The following is a 22,763-nucleotide window of genomic DNA, read 5'->3' as shown; positions in this document are numbered from 1 at the left end:
CGAAAAATCTGCCTCTTAAGGACGCGATAGGCATAGATAAAATAGTTGAAGAATCAGAACTATGCATGAAGGAAATCAGCAAAAAGGACATCATCTCAGGAGAGTGGAATGTAGCACTTATGTCATAGAATTTTTTTGCCTCTAAGAATAGCAGCTTAGCTAGTAGACAGTCTATTTACGAGGGTAAACCAGCCAAATCAAAAGGATGCTCCAGGTGTGGGAGCTCTTCTCACAACAATGATGCCAAGTGGTGTTATGCACTAAACAAGGAGTGCAGAAACTGTGGTCGCAAAGGGCATTTTGCGTGAATGTGCAAGTATATGTACAGAACGCGTGTGGCTGCGACTGAATCGTTTGCAGAGGAGAATAGTTTGGATGACCGTGTACTCATGGTGTGGCCAGACGAAACTGATAGAACGGGAAGTGAGACCAAAGGGTAATTTTTCTATTTTAGGCAAAAGTGTAGAGTTAATGGTAGAATCAGACTCATTATATACCCTTGTACCAAAGTCAATGTGGATTGAGAATTGATCTGATGTGTCTTTGTTACCCAAAGTCATCAACCCTAGAGGATATTAGGGATCAAAGATCAACGTATTAGGATATTTTATTTTACCCATTCTCTTTAAGTCAAGGAGCATAGAAGGGAAAGTATATGTAGCTGATAGTGGTCCCCCCATATTAGGTTGGGCTCATCAATATGACTTACATATTGTCATTGATCCTCGTTCTGTGGAGAAAGTGTTGATAGTGAGTGATGTCAGTCTTGATGAAATTTTAAGTGACGCGAAAAATGTTTTTGGAGAAAGGTTGGGCGAGTTGAAAGGGTACGTACACAAAATAATTTTACAAAAAGGGTCTATGCTTGTGAAACACAAGGTGAGGAGGTTGCCTATAGTAGTTAGAAGTTAAGAAAATGCTGGATGACATGATGAAAGAGGGTATCATCTCTCCAGTAGTTTTAAACAAGAAGTGTGATGGAAAACTTTGTTTCTGTGTGGACTTGAGAAGTGTGAACCAATTTGTGGTGACTGATGTGTTTCCCCTGCCTAATATAAATGAAGTCTTGTTATTGCTTAAGGGAGGTAAATTCTTCTCTAAGTTAGATCTCAAGAGTGCATACCATCAAATTAGGTTGCATGAAGATTCCAGGGAGTTAACAGCATTTATAACTATGGAAGGCACTTTTCAATTCACTAGAATGCCTTTTGGTCCGTTTTCAGCCGCTAGTGTTTTTCAACGAGCAATGTCACATATCTTTAGAGGAGTACGGAATGTAATATTTTTTTCAGGATGACATCTTGATTTTTGGCCAAACAGAAACAGAGCACAATTCAGTTCTCAGAGGTGTGTTGTGTATACTCAGAGCAGCGGGGTCAACGCTGAGAAAAGACAAATGTAAATTTCTGGTTGAGGAAATTGAATACTTGGGCCACATAATTTCTGGCAAAGGGGTTAAACCCAAGGAAGACTTGTTAAAGGCTATTAGGTCTGTACCTGTTCCGTGTGACAAAGAATAACTACGTTCTTATATGGGGGCTCAGAGAGTACTACAGCAAATTTGTAGAACATTTTGCAATGAAAACAGAGTGCCTGCGGAAACTGTTAAGTAAAGGTAATAGTTTCAATTGGGAGCTTGATCAACGGGAAGCGTTTGATACGGTGAAACAAGATATTTGCAATGCAGGGATATTAACACCCTTTGACAAGCTTCGGAAGACGATTTTAACTGTAGATGCTAGTGCGTGTGGCGTAGGATCAGTGTTGTCGCAGGTGGTTGGGAAGAAAGAAGTGACAGTAGCTTTTGCTTCGTGCTCTTTAACAGAGAGTGAACTTAACTATTCCGTGATTGAGCGTGAGGCGTTAGCTGCTACTTGGTCGGTAGAGCATTTTAGGACTTTTCTATGGGGCATAACGTTTATGTTGCGTTCTGATCACAAACCTCTACTCAAAATCTTAAGTCCAAGTGGGGCAGGTAAGGGCTCTGCCAGGTTAGCAAGACTAGCCTCCAGGTTTCAAGAGTATAAATATGTGATTGAACACATTCCTGGTTGGAAACATTCCCAAGCTGACTGCTTATCTAGATTGCCTTTGAAGTGTGAAGATGTTAAAGACAAACATGTTGTTTGTGGAGATGAAGAATGTGCAGTAGCTTGGCTGTCTCATGTGGTAGACTGTGGGGCTGGAACTTTTGGAGCTAAAGATTGGGATCGGAGTATGGCAAAGGATACTATATTGAGTGAAGTGGCATGTATGGTTCTGGGGGGGGAAGGAGAGAGAGCGCAGTCAGTATAGCAGTGCGACCCTATGTAAAGTTAATTGATGAGTTGACATTAATAAACGAAAAGCTATTGATGAGGAATGACAAATTTGTACCTCCAGAGGGTATCAGAAGGAAGATTTTTGCATTGGCTCATGAGGGTCATCTGGGGCAGACCTTGACAAAAAAAAGGGTTAGAGAGAAATTGTGGTGGCCTGGCGTGGATGATTTTTTTTCTCAATGGGTGGAAGATTGTGTGAATTGCAACGAAAGTGAAAAAATATTACAAACTGGAGTCACGAGTGTGTGTGGACACATGGAAGATCCAGGTTCATCATGGAGTACTGTTTGCTTACATTTTATTGGTCCCATCCATGGCATAAGGAACAATTTTCAAAATGCTTTAGTCATGGTTGATGTTCATTCAAGATAGATCATAGTCAAATTTCTGTGTGATATCACCACGAGAAGTACCATTGACATCTTAAACTGAGTTTTTCTTAAAGAGGGTCTTCCACGTATTTTGATAACTGACAATGGGATCCAACTCACATCGTGAGAGATGAGTAGTTTCTTGACAGTCAGGGTTTATTCATCACCGCACTGCTTTATACAATCCTCAAGCCAATAGTATGGTTGAAAGAATAAATCGTTTGGTGAAAGGTACCATTGTTATGGCCATTCAAAGTGGGAAAGAGGTGACGAAAATGGTGGAAGATATGGTTTGGGCTCATCGCACCACCATTAACAAAGCAACTGGTTGTTCTCCGTTTGAAATGATGAGAGGCAGGAAACCAGGTTCGAAATTAACCCCTGTTTTGATGTTGTATAGTAACCCCAAGACTGTTGAGGCTAAGAACGAAATGGAAAAAAAATTTGATGTAGTCGAAGGGGATTGGGTGAATATCAAACGAGGGAGGTTATCTTGTGGACCTTTGAAATATATAGGTCCATTCAAAGTCAGTAAAGCGTGTAGGAATTATGTGGTGTTAGAGAATGGAAACAAATGGAATAGACGGAGAGTAGCATTATATCAAAAAGGGGGTGATCGAGATGTGAAACTTGTGCGTGACATGTCGAGTGGTAACAGTTTTATGTTGATGAGTGATGAATAATTGGGTTGTACGTCCAAGAGTAGAGTTCCTGAACACCGATCTGGAAGCAAGCTTTCTCAAAGATGTGTTGAGAATTCTGGTGATTGCACTCCAAGTTTAAACAGGAGTTATTGAAGTCAAAGGTCTCGGAAACCACCTGGAAGACTATGTTCAACTCAAATGAACGTATTGTTATACTCTTCAAGTTTATGTTATGTACACTTTATAGAGAAATTGTTTTGTATTAGTTAACAGGTTTTTGTTTTGTTAGATTGTCAGAAAGGAGGGAGATGTGCTATGTTGTCATGGTGCCATGTGAGTTCGAATGGAATGCCGAGGTCTGAGCTGGCTGTCTGTTTGTGACAGTTGGATGTGATTGGCCAGGGGGGAAGGAGCCGTACTTGTTCGACTTAAATAAATCAATAGAAATTACCTCATTTAATCAACCCTGCTTGCCAGCGTTGTCACTTCAGGGGGCCTAAGAGCAAACTGCCCCAAATAGCCAATAGAAGGGTCTGGCACCTGAGGGGGAAAAGGCCTGACAGCGAAGGTGTTAAAATCACACCATTGTTCGTTGAAAAGTTATTGTTAAAGCAATATGCATGTCATTGGCTAATGTTAGCATAGTGGAATTATATGACAATTCATAATTCTGAATTGTGATTTGCTTATGAAAAGATACATTTCCTCTTCCGATGCTAGCTGTGCAGTTCTTCATTGCATTCTATGGTGAAAGTTATCATAAAAGAGCCTTGAACTTGGGGTGAACCAGATCTTTTTTGCCTCTACTGCGGGTGATGTCCAAATCCTTGTTGTTTTGCTGCATATTTTGGACTTGGGCTGTTTTCCTGATTTTGCTAATTATTGCGTTTATTTCTATTGCTGAGAGCCTTTGTGACCATTAATTTCCTATGGTTTATTTATTGAACTGAGCTATGTTTTTCCTTCTCTATAATTTTAGACAAATTACTGATCTTGAATTCCCTTTATCAGGCATTTATTTCCTCTTATTGACTGTATTTTTGCACTGCTGTTTGAATCGTATCCCTAGCAACACATTGCATCATCTATGCTTGAGGTCAACACCGTCTGCTAACCCGCAATTAGGGTTCCACTATTATGTAGATTATCTAAGTGATACTGCCTGCGCGCCCATGTTATCATTTTGCAAATCCTAAGGATAAGCTCTAACGTAGGCCATATTCACTTGAAACCAGTCAATATTTCGTAGCATTTGTACAGTTTTATATTCATCAGGTTTGTGTAGCTCCCAAATCATAGTGAAACATACTGACTAACCAAAATAACTTAACTTTCAAGTGACCTGTGTTCACCGGTCTCATTCTCTGACTTCCTTGATAGCCTCAGATTCCCTAGGTTTAATCTGTTTATTATAAACACTTATAACATACCAGTGGGACAGATTTTCCTATTTTGAAAAGCTTGTGCTAAAAGCAGTTGGCGTTTAGGGTGAATTGTTCTTACATTGTGCTAAAGCCTGTAGGCAGGTATTTTGTTATTGTAAACTCCTGGATCACCAGAGTAAGCAAGGGTTTTGGTGCTGGTCCCCCAGTCCAGCAAACCGTGAGCATGGCAGATTTGCACTGTGAAAACATTTAGTAGGCCTTCTTAGAAGGGATTTTATATTATGACAACTGTCATTTTGAAAATGCTTGTAATTGTGTTATGGAAACTTTACTGGACGCCTTTAGGCTCAATAGAGTAGGTCTGATTTGGTAAAGTGATAAAAGCTACAGTCCTGCTTGCCTTTTTGGCAGAAGTCATTTTAGATGCTTAATCTGCGTATTGTGAAGAGTCACAATAAAGGCAGCAGGCCTAATTTATTTATTATGAAATACCTATGTTAAAGCCAGTAGGTGTTTAACCATGGATTATTAGCACACTGTGTTAAAGCCTGTACTCCTGTATTTTGTTACATGAAATTTCTGAAATCATTACTTTTGCAGGAAATATTTTGGTTCCACAATTACCCCCTTTGACAAGCCTTAAGGGTCGAATATTTGCACTGTGATAATTCTTGCTAGAATTTCTTCAGAAGGCCTGACCTGGTTAGTGATGTGCCAAGATCTGATCAATGAAGATTCTTAAAGCTAGGGGATGAGTGAGCAATTTGGTGCATTTATGAGGCGGCAGGTGTTTACTGTGGAGAAGCACCACTAGGGAGAGCGATAGAAAATATACGTACTCTCTTGGAGTACTGGAAGACAAAGAAAAATGTAGTTACCTAAATGTATGTATTGAAGGATATAAGTTAGCCAATAATAAGGATGATAAAGAGTCGGTTCTCCAGGTAAGGGACAAGCTCAAGAATAGGAAGGCAAGCTATCAAATAAGAATCAAGTACATAAGAGCGACAAAGCTAACCAACGGTAATCAGTGGGTGGGTTAAAATCCACTGTAAGTTTTTTTGATATGGTCCACACAAGTATTTTCTCAACCAGACACCTAAAAGGTGTCTAGGCGACAAGTCCTAAAAACATAAGGTGGAGCGTGGCACACTATTTTTCAAGGACATCACTATAATGTCAACAATGTTTCACATACAAATCACATGGTATTGTAAGTCAGACATTATTGAAGTGTGAAGCATGGCAGAATACCTAGATTTGTTAAATCCCGCAGGTCTTAATAAAGCACACAATTAAACATTTTATTTGTATGGCTAAGGATGTATTTGATCTGACACAAACATAAAAGGTGAGGCTTATTAAAGGATGACTGTAAGAAAGCCTTGGATGCCTACAATCATAGAACTTACAGTTCTTAATAAAAGTCAACTGGAAAAGTTGAAGACCTTTTGAATTGCTATTACATACCAAATAGAGCAATTCAAAACTGAGGGCTGTACAAAGGACAGAGGAGATTCTCAATAAACCAGAAGGTAATTAAAACGTTAAGTAACTTCAAATGAATGAAAGGCCCCTTCTGAAAAGTGGCAAACATATTATATTATGTTTTTCAAATAGATGCTGAAAGGTGCCATGAAATGATAAAAAATGATTTACGCAATAAGTATTATATGAGTATATAATGTTATTTGTTTTGAAACAGACTTATGAAACAATAAAGGAGTGATTGATTTGGCGTGGTTTTATGGGAAAGGACTACAACCATATGTGTATTACAAGTTAAAGGAAACTGAGGGTGGGTGTGGCCAACATGAGTATATAGAGAAAAAAAAACCTCAAAGTTTAGTCTCTTAGGTGTATGGTTTTGTAAGAGCAAAGTGCTTGTCCTTGTCTGGATTAAGTCTTTAGGTGTAAATAGTATGCTGATAGTGTTATAAGCCATAACCAGGACTTACAATGAGGAACCCTATAACTAAAGGAAAAAAAAACAAGTTTCCCCATAGGGATCCTATTGGTAGTGACTTTAGTTGTCTTCTGGTAATATTTTGATATGATGTTCAAGTTTCATGGCATGGGGGATGACTGGAATATGATGAGGTTGAAGATGATTGCCCACTTCTTCCAATGCATCCTTTAGGTGGTCTTTTGCTTTCTTGGTGTGTTATACATGACTACACAAATTAAGTTACTCACTTGGAATGTGTGGGGCCTCTCTTCCCCTAATAAGCGTTATAATGCGTTGTCCTTTTTTAAATGGAATGTGGTCCATTTTGCGTTTCTTCAGGAGACCCACCTTACTGAAGCGGAGGGCCACACTCTTCAGGGTTGCTGGTGGAGCCAGCTCTGTGTTACTTCTTATTCTGCCTTTTCTTGGGGTGCACTTATCTGGATAGGACCTGGTGTCCACGCCTGCATGCACAGTATGGTTACCGATCCAGAAGGTTGCTGTGACCTATTTTTGGGGCGTCTCAGTGGTAGAAATGTTGCCTTAAATATTTATCAACGTTCCTTTCTAGCTCCACTACTATATATTATGCTCCCCTGTTGAAGAGTATTAAGGAGGGATTTTAACTGTGTTGAGGACTTAAAATTGGATCGCTCACACCCTCCCCTGCGTGGCACATCTGTGGGAAGGCTGGCAGCGGCAGCTTGCTTGTGGTCTAGGCACTGGGATTTGATAGATTGTTGGCAGGTTTGTCACCTGAAAGATAGTGTGTAGTACATGACCTTGAGGTTCCTCTTGACAGGTAATATACATGTAGGGTGCTTTGTGCCCGAGTGTTGGTACTGGAATAGCTGGCAAAAACATATCCGACCACACTCCTGTCCTGGGAATATGCAACTGGTCCTCCTCTAGGCCTAATGTGCCCACCTGGCGCTTTGATCTAGCTCTTTTAGATGGTCAGACCTTCAGGGTTTCAATGGGAGAGCGCACCTCTCAGTACTGGACCAATAACGATTGTGCGGCCTCATCGTCGGGAATGGAGTTGAAAGTGGTGATTCGGGGATATTGTCTCTCTAGCAAAGTAGGGGTTCGCACACAGTTCCTATCCGATATTTGACGTCAGGGGGCAGTGTTGGATGACCTTCCGAGTGGGCTCGAGAGGACTCCGGATGGTAGGAGACACCTGCTGAGGGAACGTGAAAGGCCGTTTGAGCTCATGGAGCGCATTCACCAATTTAATGTTTTCACGCAGGATGAGATTGATGCAGTGTTCCTATTCCTCTATAGCTGTATCCCCTTGGGGGTGGCGAGTGAAGAGAGGTTATTGCTAGACTACATCATGGACACCTCTGTAGTGTCTCTTGAGCCAGCGGTAGCGGCTCAACTTGCTGTGGATATTAGCAAAAAGGAGGTATGGGGAGCAATCAAGGAGATGGCGAGGGGTAAGGTACCTGGTCTTGACGGGTTTCCAATAGCTTTTTAAGCTGCCTTTACAGCTGACCTTCTCCCAAGACTGATGATGCTCTTCAGTGATTCTCGGCGACGAAGTCAACTCCTGCCCTTTTTGCAGGAAGCAGCCACAGTGTCACTCCCTAAAAAGTATAAGAACCCTCTTTTACAGGTTTTGCCTGCACAGCGGCAAAGCCTTTTCTTTAAAAAAAAAAATAATAATAATCTTTAAAGGGACTTAGAACTTGACTCTCCATCACTCCTTACTTACCTGGACTCCCCATTTGTTCATTCTAATGTAGCTCCAATATCGCTTTAATTTACTTGCTTTTTATTGGCTAGCAGGTCACTTCCTGCTCTTCTGCTCTGCTTTTGCCATCACGTGGAGCATGCCTGAAGTACACTTTACGGTTTTTGATAATAGATTACTTGTTGGTGTCCTTCCACTGGTTACTCTATCTTTTGTTCTTTTTCATGCAGCTCGTTTGTCGACTACTCGTGTTTTGGGAAGCTGCTGAGCTAGTAATTGAGCTTGTTTTTTTTCCGGGAGGCAGCATGAGTCAATATTTATTAAATAGCAAAAAACAAAATCGAAAAGCATCTTTTGTATGTGTTTGTGTGTCACTTTGGCATATGGTGCTCTGCAGCAATTTAAAGTGTTTACGGCCTGTTCAGTCTCCAAAGCTGTTCTAACGCATAATAATATCTAAAGAGCCAGGCACCCAGAGAGTCAACTGAGTGTCACTCGCATTCCAGCCTTTTCCTATCTAATATTATTTTTCTTAATGTTTGGAAGTATTAAACATGCTGACATTGCTTGCTCTTGTCCAAGGAAGTCAAAAATAATCACATTTAAAAGGATTTGCAAGAATAATTCGGCTTCAGACAAAACACGAAGGTCCTCCCAGTAGCTGTTTACATGTCATTACATCTTAATCTTCTTAAGTGTTTCAATCAAGTTCTGCTACGAACATGGAATTGCTTTGGGTGTATCGCCTTTAGATGCACATATTTAGCAGTTTCTTGATTTATTTTTAATTTTGATTAATGGTGCAGTGGCACAGAGGCCACAAGGTGTCAGAACCAGTCTAGACAGATTATTGCTAGATTGTACTACTAAACAGGCAGCCACAAGTGTAGTTACCTTGCAGGTAATAGGGTCATGATTTAAATGGTGCAGCAGGTGCAGTAGCACCAGAGCCAAAGGTTGTCATAGCTTCTCTAAGCACCAAATATTGATAATTTTTTTATTACTAAACAGGCAGTCACAAGTGTGGTTACCTTGCAAGCACTAGGGTCATGATTTTAGTGGTGCAGCAGGCACAGTGACCCCAGGGCCAAAAACTTTAGGAACCCCCTCTAAACAACAAATATTGCTATTTTTTTTACTTCTAAACAGGCAGCCACAAGTGCAGTTACCTAGGCAATAGGGTTATGAATGGTGCAGCAGGTGCCAAGCCAAAATTTGTCATAACTCCCCTAAGCACCAAATATTGCTATATTTTACTACTAAACAGGCAGTCAAAGTGCAGTTATCTTGCAGGCACAAGGGTCATGATTTGAATGGTGCAGCCGGTGCAATGGCACCTTGCTCAAAAGTTCTAGGAACCCCCTAAACACAAATTATTACTAAATTTTACTTGTAAAGAGGCAGTCACAACTGCAGTTATCTTGCAGGCAGTAGGGTCATGATTTGATGATGCAGGAGGTGTAGTGGCACCGGGGCCAATAGTTGTCATAACTTCTCAGAACACCAAATATTGCTATATTTTACTACTAAACACAGTCACATTTGCAGTTACCTTGCAGCTAAAAGGGGCATGATTTGAATGGTGCAGTGGCACTCTACTAAGTACACACTCCTATACTCTAATAGAGTGGTTCCCACACGTTTTTGATCCGCAGCTCCCTTGACAAATTGGCTGTTGGCTGCGGCTCCCCATCACATTACTTTTTTTCATCTTTAAATCTGGATATGACAATGCACTGGACATCTCTCTTGGATAAGGAGAAACTACATTATTTAACTTATCACTACTAGGAACGTTTTAGGTTGGGCATTACCCACAACCTTTTGTTTTTACTAATCAAAAAAATTTATAATATACCTGCTATTAGGGCCTTTCTGCCTTTTCTCTTCACCCATTATTAGTCTACTGTGATGTCATTCACATTTTGCTTCTTCCCACCCAACACGTGAAACAGGGCTCAACGTAGGCCCACTTCAACCATTGACTTACCTGACTGTGAATAACAGCACTTTGCTCTTGGACAGTGTGCACTGTAATGCTCATTCATCAGCCTTCTAGCAGAGACCTTATATAATGATGTCTAATGCAGCATCAGTTTACAGCAAAGGGAAAAAGAATACATTAAAATGCCAAATGAAATCCAGGCAGCTTGTTGTTTCTGTACACCACCAGATACTGAAAGAGGATACTTGTAAATCCCTATGGCATACATTCAGAAATCAAAAGTATACCACACGATTTGTTACAGTGGTAAGCCTGAGAAATTAAGGTAATTTAACGGCCAGACTAATTGTTATGAACACAGGACTGAATGTAGAAAAACATGTTAACACCAGCATGCTTCACTACTTCAAAAGAGAGACCTGATGTAAAATATCAGCAGTATTCCAGAAAAGCTGAGAGAGAGCAACCGTGAAAACAAAACTGAGTCACCTTGCGTATGTAGGGCAGGGGCATTCTTCTGATAAACTGCACTTTTTGTCTGGATAAGGTGGATTACAAAAGGGGAAACATGGATAAGTAGATCTAAAGCTGTCCTTCAGCAATCGCAACTAGAGCCACTGTTCTCAAGTCTGGAGACATGCTCATACTGGCATCTAATGGCTATTATAGGGACTGCAGTTAATTGTAACAATCTGCAAAGCTTCACTGCTGAACCATGTGTGCAACATTGATAGTTTTGTAGTGACCGCTGTGCCCCTGGCTGAGTTTGGTGGCACACTGGGGTGCTGCGGCGCACAGTTTGGGAACCACTGCTCTATTACAGTGTCATATTGAATAAGATACAAATTACGAGTTTGGAACCCTGGAATATTAATTCTACATGCATCACAACATAAACAACTATTAACGGTTTATCAAATTTAAAACATGCATTATTATAACCTTTTTCTAATATTTATCCAGTTAGTAAGGTGTAATGCAAAATAAAAAACAAAGGCAAAACCTGTTGGCTTTTCCAAGGCTTGTTTTGATTCTCATCCCCCTCTTTCCATGCTTAACACAGCCTACAAAATGCTAAGTAAAATTTTAGTGAGGCAATTACTCCCTCATATGGGCTCTGTGGTACACCCAGATCAAACCACTTTCACATACCAATGCACAGCACTATGCCTTATATCTGGCAAGTGCTACTGGTCTTGGACCACCAATTGCACCTCCCACTGGGGGCTCTGGTTATCTCGGTGGACATTAGGAAGGTGTTTGACCTGCTCCGCTGGGACTTCCAGATGCTAGGTATGGGGCTGGAGGGTCGCCTTTGTCAAGTGGATAAGGCTTTTTTAATCTGATCCACTGGCAAGGATCTGCACCGGGCCTCTGGTTTCGAAGGCCTTTGTGATATAACCGGGTGCTTGAGAGGGTTGCCCCACGTCACCTTTATTATTTGCCATGAAGCCCTTTGCATGCACGGTTCACTGGGGACTGCATTTTCAGCGCCTGAACATTACTTCTAACTGTACTTTCCTTTCTTTATATGTTGATGACATGTTGTGCCTTAGGGGGAGGGACATAGATACCCTAGCGGCTGTGGAGGCACTTTCGGACTTAGGGGCTTACTCTAGCCTTGAGGTTAATCGGGCCAAGTCATGTGTCAATCCCTTGAGGGAGGATGCTTCTCAGACACTACACAATACCTTGGTGTGGCCATTTAGTGCGCTCCGTATTTGCTGTATGAAGGGAATTTTGGGCGTGTGCTGGCTGGACCGTGTCACTCCGTTGCTTTATGGAAAACATTATCGCTGTCGGTTGGTGGACGCATAATTGTTTTCAAAAGGGTTGTACTACAGCACCTTCTTTACTTCTTCACAGCACTTCTGTTGGAGTTACTCCCATGTTTCTTTCGGGAGCTTGATAGCCTGCTTCTTTTTCTTTACTTAGGTACTTTGCGTCCCCGTGTAGTCCACTAGAAATTGTGGTTGCCCGTGACCGAGGGGGGCTCGCAGCACCGACCTGGAATTATATTACCTGGTGGCACAGCTCCAGTGGGTAGTGCACTGGTAGGCCTTTTTATGGGACAAAGTGGGGGACTGTTGAGTGTGGCTCTCCTTCCGAGGACTGCCTATTGGGACTCCTTCTGAAGCCCACCCCTCTTTCTAGAGTGTGGACCTCAAATATCCTGGTTCATGCTTTGCTATGTGTTTGGGATTGTGCATTGCAGCAGATTGTGTGCCGACCCCGTACTTCTGTGAGCTTCGTCTTGATTTGACGATGGGGTCGCCCGGAAGGGTAGGCGGGGTTTCCATGAATGTCCGCCCGCCAGGATATATATTCTGGGTGATCTGTTTGTGGGAGGGGGGAAATTGTGTCCTTCCTCATCCCTCCGGTAATCATACGATATACCAGTGGGTCATTTCAACCTCCATGGATCTTTGGCACGTAATATACTGGGATGGCAGGGTACCGGCGCAGCTGAACCTCCCGAACACGACTGCCTGCACCATATCTTCATTATTACGGGATGAACAAAAGCGGTCACATTACTGTATAGGGTCTTGTTGTAGGGGGCGCAGTCATTCCTCACATCCCCCCGATTGTGCTGGGAGGCAGATCTAGGATTGCCTCTCTCACATTCCTTATGGAGGAAGGTCTTGGAATCCAATTCCAAAAAGTTTAAGAAATTCTCGTTTCAAGCATAGTCCGTTTTCTTTTTAGTTCATCGAGCCTATCTAACCCATCGTACACATGCTAGGTTTTCCACTGCACCCTCGGGATGTCCCAGATGCAACGCAGAGGAGACAAATTTCTTCCACATGTTCTGGTATTGCCTGATCTTACTGCCCTTTTAGACAATGGTTCACCTTGTTGTATATGGGGCCACGGACAGACCATTTCCTCTGAGCCTTTCTTTGTGCTTGTTATGCCTTCATTAACTTTCGGCAGCCTGTAGGCTACAGATAGTTTTTTTTATTTATCTAGCTTTGATCCTTGCCCACAGATAACAGACTATGAGTTGGAAGTCTGTCCAGGGTCCAGATGTTTACCGCTGGTGGTTAAAGCTGAGTAAATGGGTGTACTGTGAAAGAGAGATGATCCGTAGGAAAGAGGCTCGGAGGGTTCGAAAAATGTCCAGATTTTGCCTGCATGGAATGCTCTAATGTAAGCCTGCCCTCAGCTGGATCGCAGGGGCCAGGAAAATACTGATTACTCCTCCCCGAGTAGCTCTGCGCCGTCCTTGGATGCTGGAACATAGAGCCCTACTTCAGCTAACTCTCCTTAGTAACCTATCTCTTTCCCTGTTGCACGCCTGTACCTCTTCCCACCTTTGATGAGTGGGTAAGTCAGGGGTCCCTACATAGTTGATGAGTCAGCAGGGCATTTTTGCTTGAGTATTTCTTTGACTTGTGTATTTCATTTGTGTGGACTCCAATGCCTTTGTTTTTTCCTTTTTAACTGTGATGCTGCCCTTCCATTATTGAACTTGACACGATTACCAACACTACTTACTGTGCCCATGCTATGTCATACACTTATTTCTATTTTCTGTCTTTATTAAGTCTGCCAGCTTTTAGGTTTTACTTCTTTGTGATTTTGTTGGTATGCGTTGAAATATCTTAGTAAAAATATTCAGAAGAAAAATAAAATAAGACGTTTGGCCAAATGCAGTTTCCGTATGTGAGGGCAGCACACTGAAGGTGGTCATGTGCGAGGCATGTGCTGGTGTCTGTTAAATGTTATATTTTCTTTCATTGGGATATTTTACTGAGATGCTGCCTAGATTATATATTACATTGTTTCTTTTGTCAGCGTGACTAGGTTTTTGTGTACTAATATATACCCTCTTTTGTATATTCAGTGCCCTGTTGTATGTGAATGTTGTGTGGGGCTATGTGCTGTCCTTTGTCGCATTGGTTTTGTCCCTCTACACTTTGGAAAATAGCATTTTGTTGAAGGTTGGAAGATGTCCTTGTATCATAAAGGACTGCGTTATCCTGTTGTGTGTGGGTTGTGTTTCCTTACTAGTTAAAAGATGCCCTGTTACGTCATGAATTGTGAGATACTTTGAGTTATATATGAAAGAGTGTCATGCTCTGTTGAATGTAGGTATAAAAGATGCAATGCTTTGTGCAAAGTAGTGCAATAACATGTTCTGTATTGGCGGGGCGTGGTCTGGTGCCCCAAGATGGCAGACGCAACTTAGGAGAGCTCCCGCTGCCTCTTGATCACATGTTCAAATCCCGGTAGGTCCACTCAGCCTTTCGTCCCACTGAGGTTGTTATAATGAGTACCATTGAGTTGAGTAACAATAAACATTTGTTATTCAACGCCAAGATACCCTTCTTGGTGAACATGCGCTTTAAAAATACACATGTTGTGCTATGTTATTTGTGTATGTAGGGCTGTGTCATATCATGATTTGATGTCTATTCATGATGATGAGAGTTATGATGGTATGTGTGTGACTATCTGCGTACATGATGATGCTGATAGCTACCATGTTAAGATGTGTGTGTGTTTATGGTTTTGCAGCTGAGAGGGGAGGCTGGAGGAAGAGCTTGCTAGCTGGTGGTTCGTTGTGTAAGTGCAACCTTTTTCCGTCACCTCTTCCCAGGGTAAAGAAAATATGTTGTACCTCTTTATTAAGTGCTTTCTTAACTACTTTCCTCTCGATCTCTCCCGATTTTCTTATCGTGGTTTTCCCCCCTCTTTCCAGTTTCTTTTCCTTGGACATCTGATCAGATTTTATGGACTACTCATCATTTTCCAAGTGGGCTCCTACTCTAGATCGCTCCTGTTGGTTTTTCTTTGCTCATGCCCTCTGCCTCTGTCAGATTTTTAGTTACCTAAATCTTCCTCATTCCTGTCCCTTCTCTCTGGCTCTTTACCAAAGACCATAACATTAATTTCTCTTCCTATTCCGTTATGTCTATCTGGCTTCCCTACGTAGTCTTTATTAATGCTCCCCCATTCGTGTCTTCCCCAGCCCCCCAACTCTCCTTTTCTTTATCTCTAAATCCTATTTAATATTTTTTATCCAAGGAGCCCAGTGTCCTCTACCTTTGCCGCCAGTTACTTTATCTTGACTCTTAATTGCTTTTCAGTGCTACCCATTTAGTTCTCTCCTCTCACCTTTTCTCAGTCCCATCTGGCTCAATCCTCTGTTCCTTACTTTTAAGTATATGTCCTTCTTTTCCCAGGGAAACTTCCTTCTATAAGAGTTTCTTTCCCCTCTACATTTCTTTTTGTCTTTGACAAATAAACTTCTCATCTGCTTTGAATTTTATACTAATGTTTTTAATCCATAAGCAAAAACAAAAAAAAAGCTGTAGAATATAGATAAACTATATTGATCCTTTGCTGTAAAATATACGCAAGTCAAGAGTCATGTGTCTTTTTACGTATACACACGTTTCCCTGTTCGCTTTTTTCTGCACTGTGTGATCACCGTTTGAGCACTTCGAAACAGAGTACACAATGGATCTATGGAAATAAATGTATTAAGTAAGTTCCTATTTTGGCCTATTTTGGTGAAATTTATGTGGATGTTAATTCTTCGTGATTGTGCTTCATTTTGGATGGACTATGCATGCTTCTACTACAAAACGTTATTGCTAAAATAAGTCTACAGTGAACCATTGTTTCTTTGATCTTGACGTATTTATGACTTCACATCTCACTTTCTTTTTTCTTTAGTTCGTCCTTCGATACAAAAGCAGGACTTCGAGTAGCTGTTAAGAAACTTTCGCGTCCATTTCAGTCAATTATCCATGCAAAAAGAACGTACCGGGAACTTCGGCTACTGAAACATATGAAACATGAAAACGTGAGTGCAACTCGTCGAAGAAATTATTTTGTCGCTGCCATGATGACGTGTTTAATGCAAGCTGCACTTGTGATTGATTTGTATGATGTATAGTGAGACATACCTGACTTACTAGCTTTTGTTTGGGTTTGTATCTTGTTCAGTGTGGATGTAACTCACAGTAGGGTTAGCATTGGGTGAGTTGTTTGGTGATGTAAGTGCAAAATAAGATTATGTACTCTTGACTGTAGCTTGTACTGTGTGCATCTTAGGGGCCTTTCTGCTGGTCAGTATCGGAGGAGTGTGACATTACACTGTTCTGATTACTGTCTTCTGCAGTGGATGTAAATAATATTCTGTGTAATACAACTGTGTGTGTTAGTGATCTTGTGTAATGTCATTAGTAATTTAACTTAGTATTGTGTACAGTGTGAACTACAACTAGCTCTGTATTCAACATCATACACTTTGTGAATGCAACTGTTGGTATGGTCAACATTGTGTGCTGTAATGAGTGTGGTTAGTATTGAGAGGTGTTACCTGCTGCCTCGTGTAATTAGCATCATTGTGTCTTGTGGGGTACAGCTGTTGCTACCTTTGGTTAGGATAGAACATAATGTAAAGTATGAATTTCAATGGTGTGGTTCATATTGGGAGCAGTATGAGTGTGACATGTGGTTTGCATCTTGGGCAGTGTGTTTGTAAAGTGAGATATCTTATTCTGGCATTTGTTGTTTTTCAGGGAATGGTCCGTGTATGACATTGGCTATGACTTGTTATAAACTTCATGTGGTGCTGAGACACTGAAAGGTAGAGTCTCTCTTACTAGGCTTGAGCACTCATGTTCTACTTTCCTTTTCCTTGTCAGGTAATTGGATTGTTAGATGTATTTTCACCTGCCACGTCGTTGGAGGAGTTCAATGATGTGTAAGTAGTATTGCCTATAAAATAAGTTAGCATGTCTGCAGTGATGAAGAGCTAAACTGATATGATAAGAAATCTAGCAATTATTACATGTATTCTCTTGATAACCAATGTATTAAAAATGTAAACAATTGATAACAGATGAACATTTTAAGATAATAATTACAACTGGAAGGCTCTTCACCAGAGAATGGGAATTATGGTTTGATTTACAAAAAGTAACCATAAAATTTTCTTAAGTATCTTTCATTGCCTGAAAAATACCTATTCAACTATAACTAAAGATGACCAACACAATATAACTACCTAGTACATTTCCAGTTAATCCAACCCTTTCCTGGTAGCCACATCCTGGAATGCTGACATCATAAATCAATATATCCATGCAGACATAGCACTTATAAAGGTTAATTTGTAAGACATCATGACAGCAGAGCCTGGCAAAAAACAACCACTTCAAACTCTTGATTTTACCCTTCAGATATTTGACTCCAGTATCTGCATGGCCCTCAACAGGACGTATGGTAATAACCTAAAGGATCATATCCAGCTAACACTACCCACATTTCTGACCTTTTCACCATTACTAATGGCTGACATGAATGGTTGAAGACTAGCACATACTTAAAACAGACAAATAAAGCTATTTGTCTAATTAGATACTGACAAAACACACAAGATGTGTCCACCAACTAGAGACCTGACTTTCATCAGAACTAACTACACTACCTCATATTTGTCCACTATCATGAACCCAAACCATCCTAACTGGTCATGCACAACCATCTAACCGTGAAACTTAACCTTAGTGCATACTTACTCAATAGAGACTCTCTCTACACAATTAGATTCTGTCTTCAGTGCTCTGTCAGATAGGAATCGTCCAAATCTGTTACAACACAAAGATCTCAGCTACACTTAATGCAAAAACCTATCTAGAAATCATTCCACCTAGCACTCTCACCAGCAAAAAAAGGCAGCCCTTCAGCTACCACACAGCCAGTCTTGAACAGGAAGCATCCTCTAAAGTACACCAACAGATTAAACACTGTACAAATGAGTATCGCCCAAGTAGAATCACTAAAAAGTCCAACAGCTAAAGATAGAAAACCCACCAGAGGGGTATGTTTAAAATATTCTGTTGCTCAAGCTGGCAGAGACTAAACCTACTACCAATAACTCTGAAATTAACCATCTGAAATGTATATTATTGAATTACAGGTGAACCGCAGCCAATTTACCAGCCTAAGAATACCTAATTGATCAACCTGAGCTCGACATACACTTCATAACAGAAATATGCGTGTCTCACTTGGCACACCCTATCTTTGATATAATGATATTACATTCTGTGAAATGATAGAGACAATAAAAAAGCACTACGTTTTTTCCTCATTCTGTTCTGTGTGTTAGGATGGGGGAAGAACAGACAGTACCCTCCTGTAAATTGTGTTTGACGTACAGTGTGGGCGTACAAGGTTGGATTAGTGCTGTATTGGGTACAAGTGGGAGCCTGGTTGGCAGGCTGAGTAAGTATATTTTTGCAGTGTGAATCTATTCTGGATTAACATGCTGTGCATTATTCTCCCATCTAGTGGTTGGGTCCAGAAATCTTCAGTCTACTAGTAGTGCTTTTTCTCTTTTGTGTTGTTGGGAGTCAATAATCCCAACATTTGATGTCTTATCGAGCCTCTTCTGACGTCATGCACACTCCCGGATTCTCCCATGCATGGTCACCATCTTCAGATCCTTCTTTTCAGGCTTTTTGTCTGGAAGCATAGCTGAAGCTCTCCAATCTGCAAAAGTAAGAAGTTTGGACAAAGATTCATCAAAGGAAAATAGAAGATGACCACTGAAAGGTACCAGAGAGGATTACTGTTGACATTCGGATCATTGGAGACCATATTAAAGGATGCCCGGACAGGGGCCCTCCTGTTACACGTGAAATGGAGAAGACCTCTTGCTTATTCTGCAGGAAGTGCCACCACAAATTTGCACAGAAGGACCAACATCAGGTGTGTAACCTCTGCTTTCTGCTCAACCAGAGGAGTGACTATTGCAAAGCCTGTGCAGGTTTCAAGTCAAAGATGCTGAGTGCAAGGGATGAACAGAGGCTGGCACACTATGTCATGCAGGGACAGAAGCAAACACCATCGCTTAAAGACCTGGGTTTGTCGAGCGACAACGAGGATGAAATCGACGATGGTGCTGAAGGAGAAGGATTGAATGTTGAGATGATTGTTGAGTGTTAACCACACAAGCCTGAGGAAAAAAAGACCACAGGTACCACAGAAACAACATTCAGGGGGAAAGTCACAAATACTAAACTGTAAAACATAGAGAGCTGCCTCTACGTTGAAAACATCACCGACTGATGGCAAGCAAAGACAGAAAGAACCCCTTGGGTACCACAGGAGGGACACCTCAGGCGAATGGGGTCTCTAGTTGGCAGTCAGTTTACACTCTGTTTAAGCAGAGCCCCTCACTTTAGTCAGTGTAATGGAGTCACACACCTAAGCAAACCCCTGCTCACCTCCTTGGTAGTTACACAGACACAGACACAGACACACACACACACACACACAGACACACACACACACACACACCTACCTCAAGACCAGTTTAGAAAAATAGCCAATACTTATCTGAGTAAAACCAGACCAATACGACAAAAATCCAAAATCAACAAGTAGTGATATCACGTTTTAAAGATTTAAAAGTCTTAATCCTGACAAAAATCTGTGGTTGTGTCCTTATAACGCACAGTACCTTTGATGCGTCAAAAACAAAGGTGATGCATCGAAAAAGCAATCAATGCGTTGATTATTTTCACGCTAGACATGCGATGCGTGAATTATTTTCCTGCCAGCCTAGTGATCCATCAATTCCTGGTTGCAAAGCAACAGCGATGAAGAAAAATGATGCCCAGGAATGATGCGTAGAAAATCCAGACACACGCCAACTATGAATACGTGCTGAAGCAGGCAATGCATTTATTTTGCAGCTGCAAGACAGGAACTGCATCGATTTTTTTATTTTTTATTTTTTCCAGCTGCAGTGGAGGAGCTGGAACGATTGTTCTACCGCAGCGGCCTCAAAGCATGGATTTTCACTCAGGCCACCACTTCTAAGAGCCCATGGCCTGAATTTGGCACCAGTTAGCAAGTTGGTACTCTCAGCAGAAGAGCCCAGGCACTTGCAGATGAAGTCTTTGATGTCCCTGAGACTTCACAACAGGAGGCAAGCTGAGTTCAAACCTTTGGAGAACCTTAGAAAGCAGGATGTGGAAAGCAAAGTCCAATCATTACACTCGCAGGACAGAAGCAGCAAGCAACAGGACAGCACAGCAAAGCACAGCAACAAGCAATGTCAGTTTTTCCTTCAGAATCCCTCAGTCCAGAAGTGTTCTGAAGTTGTGAGGTCAGCAGTCCAATACTTCTACTAATTTCTGCCTTTGAAGTAGGCAAACTTCAAAGGAAAGTCTTTGTAGTGCACAAGACCCTGCCTCTCCCTGTCCTTGCCCCAGATACATTCTATGGGGTTGGAGACTGCTTTGTGTGAGGACAGGCACAGCCCTATTCAGGTGCAGGTGTCAGCTCCTCCCGCCACTCTAGCCCAGGAAGACCCATCAGGATATGCAGGGCACACCTAAGCTTCCTTTGTGTGACTGTCTACAGTGAATTCACAAACAGCCCAACTGTGACACACTGATCCGGACGTTTATTCCACAGCCAGGCAGAGGCACAGAATGGTTAAACAAGAAAATGCCCACTTTCTGAAAGTGGCATTTTCAAACTTACAATTTTAAAACCAACTTCACCAACAGATGTATTTTTTAATTGAGTTCAGAGACCCCCAATCCATATCTCTATTGACTCCCAGTGGGAAACTGCACTTAAAAGATATTTCAAGGCAATTCCTATGTTACCCTGGGGGAGAGATAGGCTTTGCAACAATAAAAAACGAATTTAGCAGTAGTTCACTATCAGGACATGTAAAACACATCAGTAGATGTCCTCCATTTTAAATACACTGGACCCTGCCCATGAGGCTGCCTTGGGCCTACCTTAGGGGTGACTTATATATAATAAAAGGACAGGTTTGGGCCTGGCAGGTGGGTTCACTTGCCAGGTCGAAATGGCAGTTTAAAACTGCATACACAGACACTGCAATTGCAGGTCTGAAACATCGTTACAAGGCTACTCATGTGGGTGGCACAATCAGTGCTGCAGGCCCACTAAGAGCATTTGAGTTACAGGCCCTGGGCACACATAGTGCACCTTACTAGGGACTTACTAGTAAATCAAATATACCAATCATGGGGAAACCAAACACCAATACAATTTAGACAGAGAGCACTTGCACTTTAGCACTAGTCAGTGGTGGTAAAGTGCTCAGAGACCTAAAGCCAATAAAAACAGGTCAGAAAAAATAGGAGGAAGGAGGCAAAAGATTTGGGGATGCCCTGCAAAAAGGGCCAGGTCCAACAGTGCTCAGGAAAGATCAGTTAGGGAAGTTGCTCAACATATTTCCTAATTCCAAAACCGGACAGAACTCTACATCCGATACTGGGTCCCTGTTTTATAAACAAGTTCATAAAGAGCCCAAAATTCAACACTGCAATAAGTCATACTACCCTTATAAAGGGAAGACTATATGGCGACTATAGATCTAAAGGATTCTTACTTGCACATCCCAGTGAATCCCCGACACAAGATATCTATGATTTGCAGTAAAGAAATCACACTATCAGTTCAAAGGGCAGGCCTTCGGGATAAACTCTGTACCAAGGGTGTTTACAAAGTGCTTAGCAGGTGTGGCAGCGCACTTATGAAGACATGGGATACACACATATATTTTTACTTAGGCCACTGGCTACAAAAAACAAACCCTTTCAACAAGTGCCAAACAAACATACAAAAGTGATGGCAACTCTGCACAGTCTGAGTTTTTCAGTACACAAAGAACAATCTTTGCCAGAACCACAACAGGAAAAACATAATTCTGGGAACCAGATTGAATTCAGTAGAAGCAAAAGCGTATCCTTTCGAAAAAAGGATAGCATCAATACTGCAAGAAACTCGCCGCTACCATAATGAGCAGTCTCTGACAGTGAGAAATGTGGGGAAAATAATGGGGAAGATGGCTCCATGCATCCCCTTTGTAGCATATGCAAGGCTGCATTACTTCTCGGCCTTTTGGGTAAGATCAAGTGTAGTATCTGTTCTCATCAGTTTAACAGATGCAAGGCTGCATATGAGATCAATTCAAGAATGGGTACAAAGTCAATGGTCAAAGGCAACCGGGTATTGGAAAGATGCATTGGTTGTCACATAAAAGGAGAAGATGGTGTGGTGGCACATAACGCATTTAACAGTAGGAAGACCATCCATACGACCAACTCCAACAGTAACTATTGCGACAGATGCCTCTCTTAAGGGTTGGTGAGCTCCTACGGGCACTCTCAACGTTAGGGGAATTGGGATAAAACAGGATGTATATCAACATATCAATGTTCTAGTGCTCAAGACAATGTTTCCAGCCTTAAAAGCCTTTCAGGAAGAGGTGTGGGGAAAAACTCTATTAATTCGATGGACAGTACATCAACAAAGTTTTGTCTCAACAACCAGGGAGGAACACATTACTTTTGTTCTATTAAGACTAGCCCAGGAAATCTGGAAGTTGGCCAATGAGAGACAAATAAACTTGACAGCAATTAATCTTCCAGG

At 41.5% G+C, this 22,763-nt stretch overlaps 1 protein-coding gene and 1 pseudogene across 3 annotated transcripts in view; both read left to right on the top strand.

The window, feature by feature from the left end:
- MAPK14 (mitogen-activated protein kinase 14) overlaps positions 1-22,763 on the top strand; it is a 349,835-nt gene that overhangs the window by 102,206 nt on the left and 224,866 nt on the right. For all 3 annotated transcript variants that reach the window (XR_011204863.1, XM_069238758.1, XM_069238759.1), the window contains exons 2-3: positions 16,002-16,131; positions 16,979-17,037. Coding sequence is in view for 2 of the 3 variants with exons in the window: in XM_069238758.1 (XP_069094859.1) it covers positions 16,002-16,131; positions 16,979-17,037 (189 nt within the window). In the remaining variant the exon portion in view is untranslated. The remainder of the gene's footprint in view (positions 1-16,001; positions 16,132-16,978; positions 17,038-22,763) is intronic.
- Positions 22,217-22,324, top strand: LOC138302243 (U2 spliceosomal RNA; annotated as a pseudogene).

The sequence above is a fragment of the Pleurodeles waltl genome, chromosome 6 (genome assembly GCF_031143425.1).
Source record: "Pleurodeles waltl isolate 20211129_DDA chromosome 6, aPleWal1.hap1.20221129, whole genome shotgun sequence".
NCBI lineage: Eukaryota > Metazoa > Chordata > Amphibia > Caudata > Salamandridae > Pleurodeles > Pleurodeles waltl.
The sequence above is the reverse complement of the archived record's forward strand: the minus strand, read 5'-3'. Positions and strand labels throughout refer to the sequence as shown.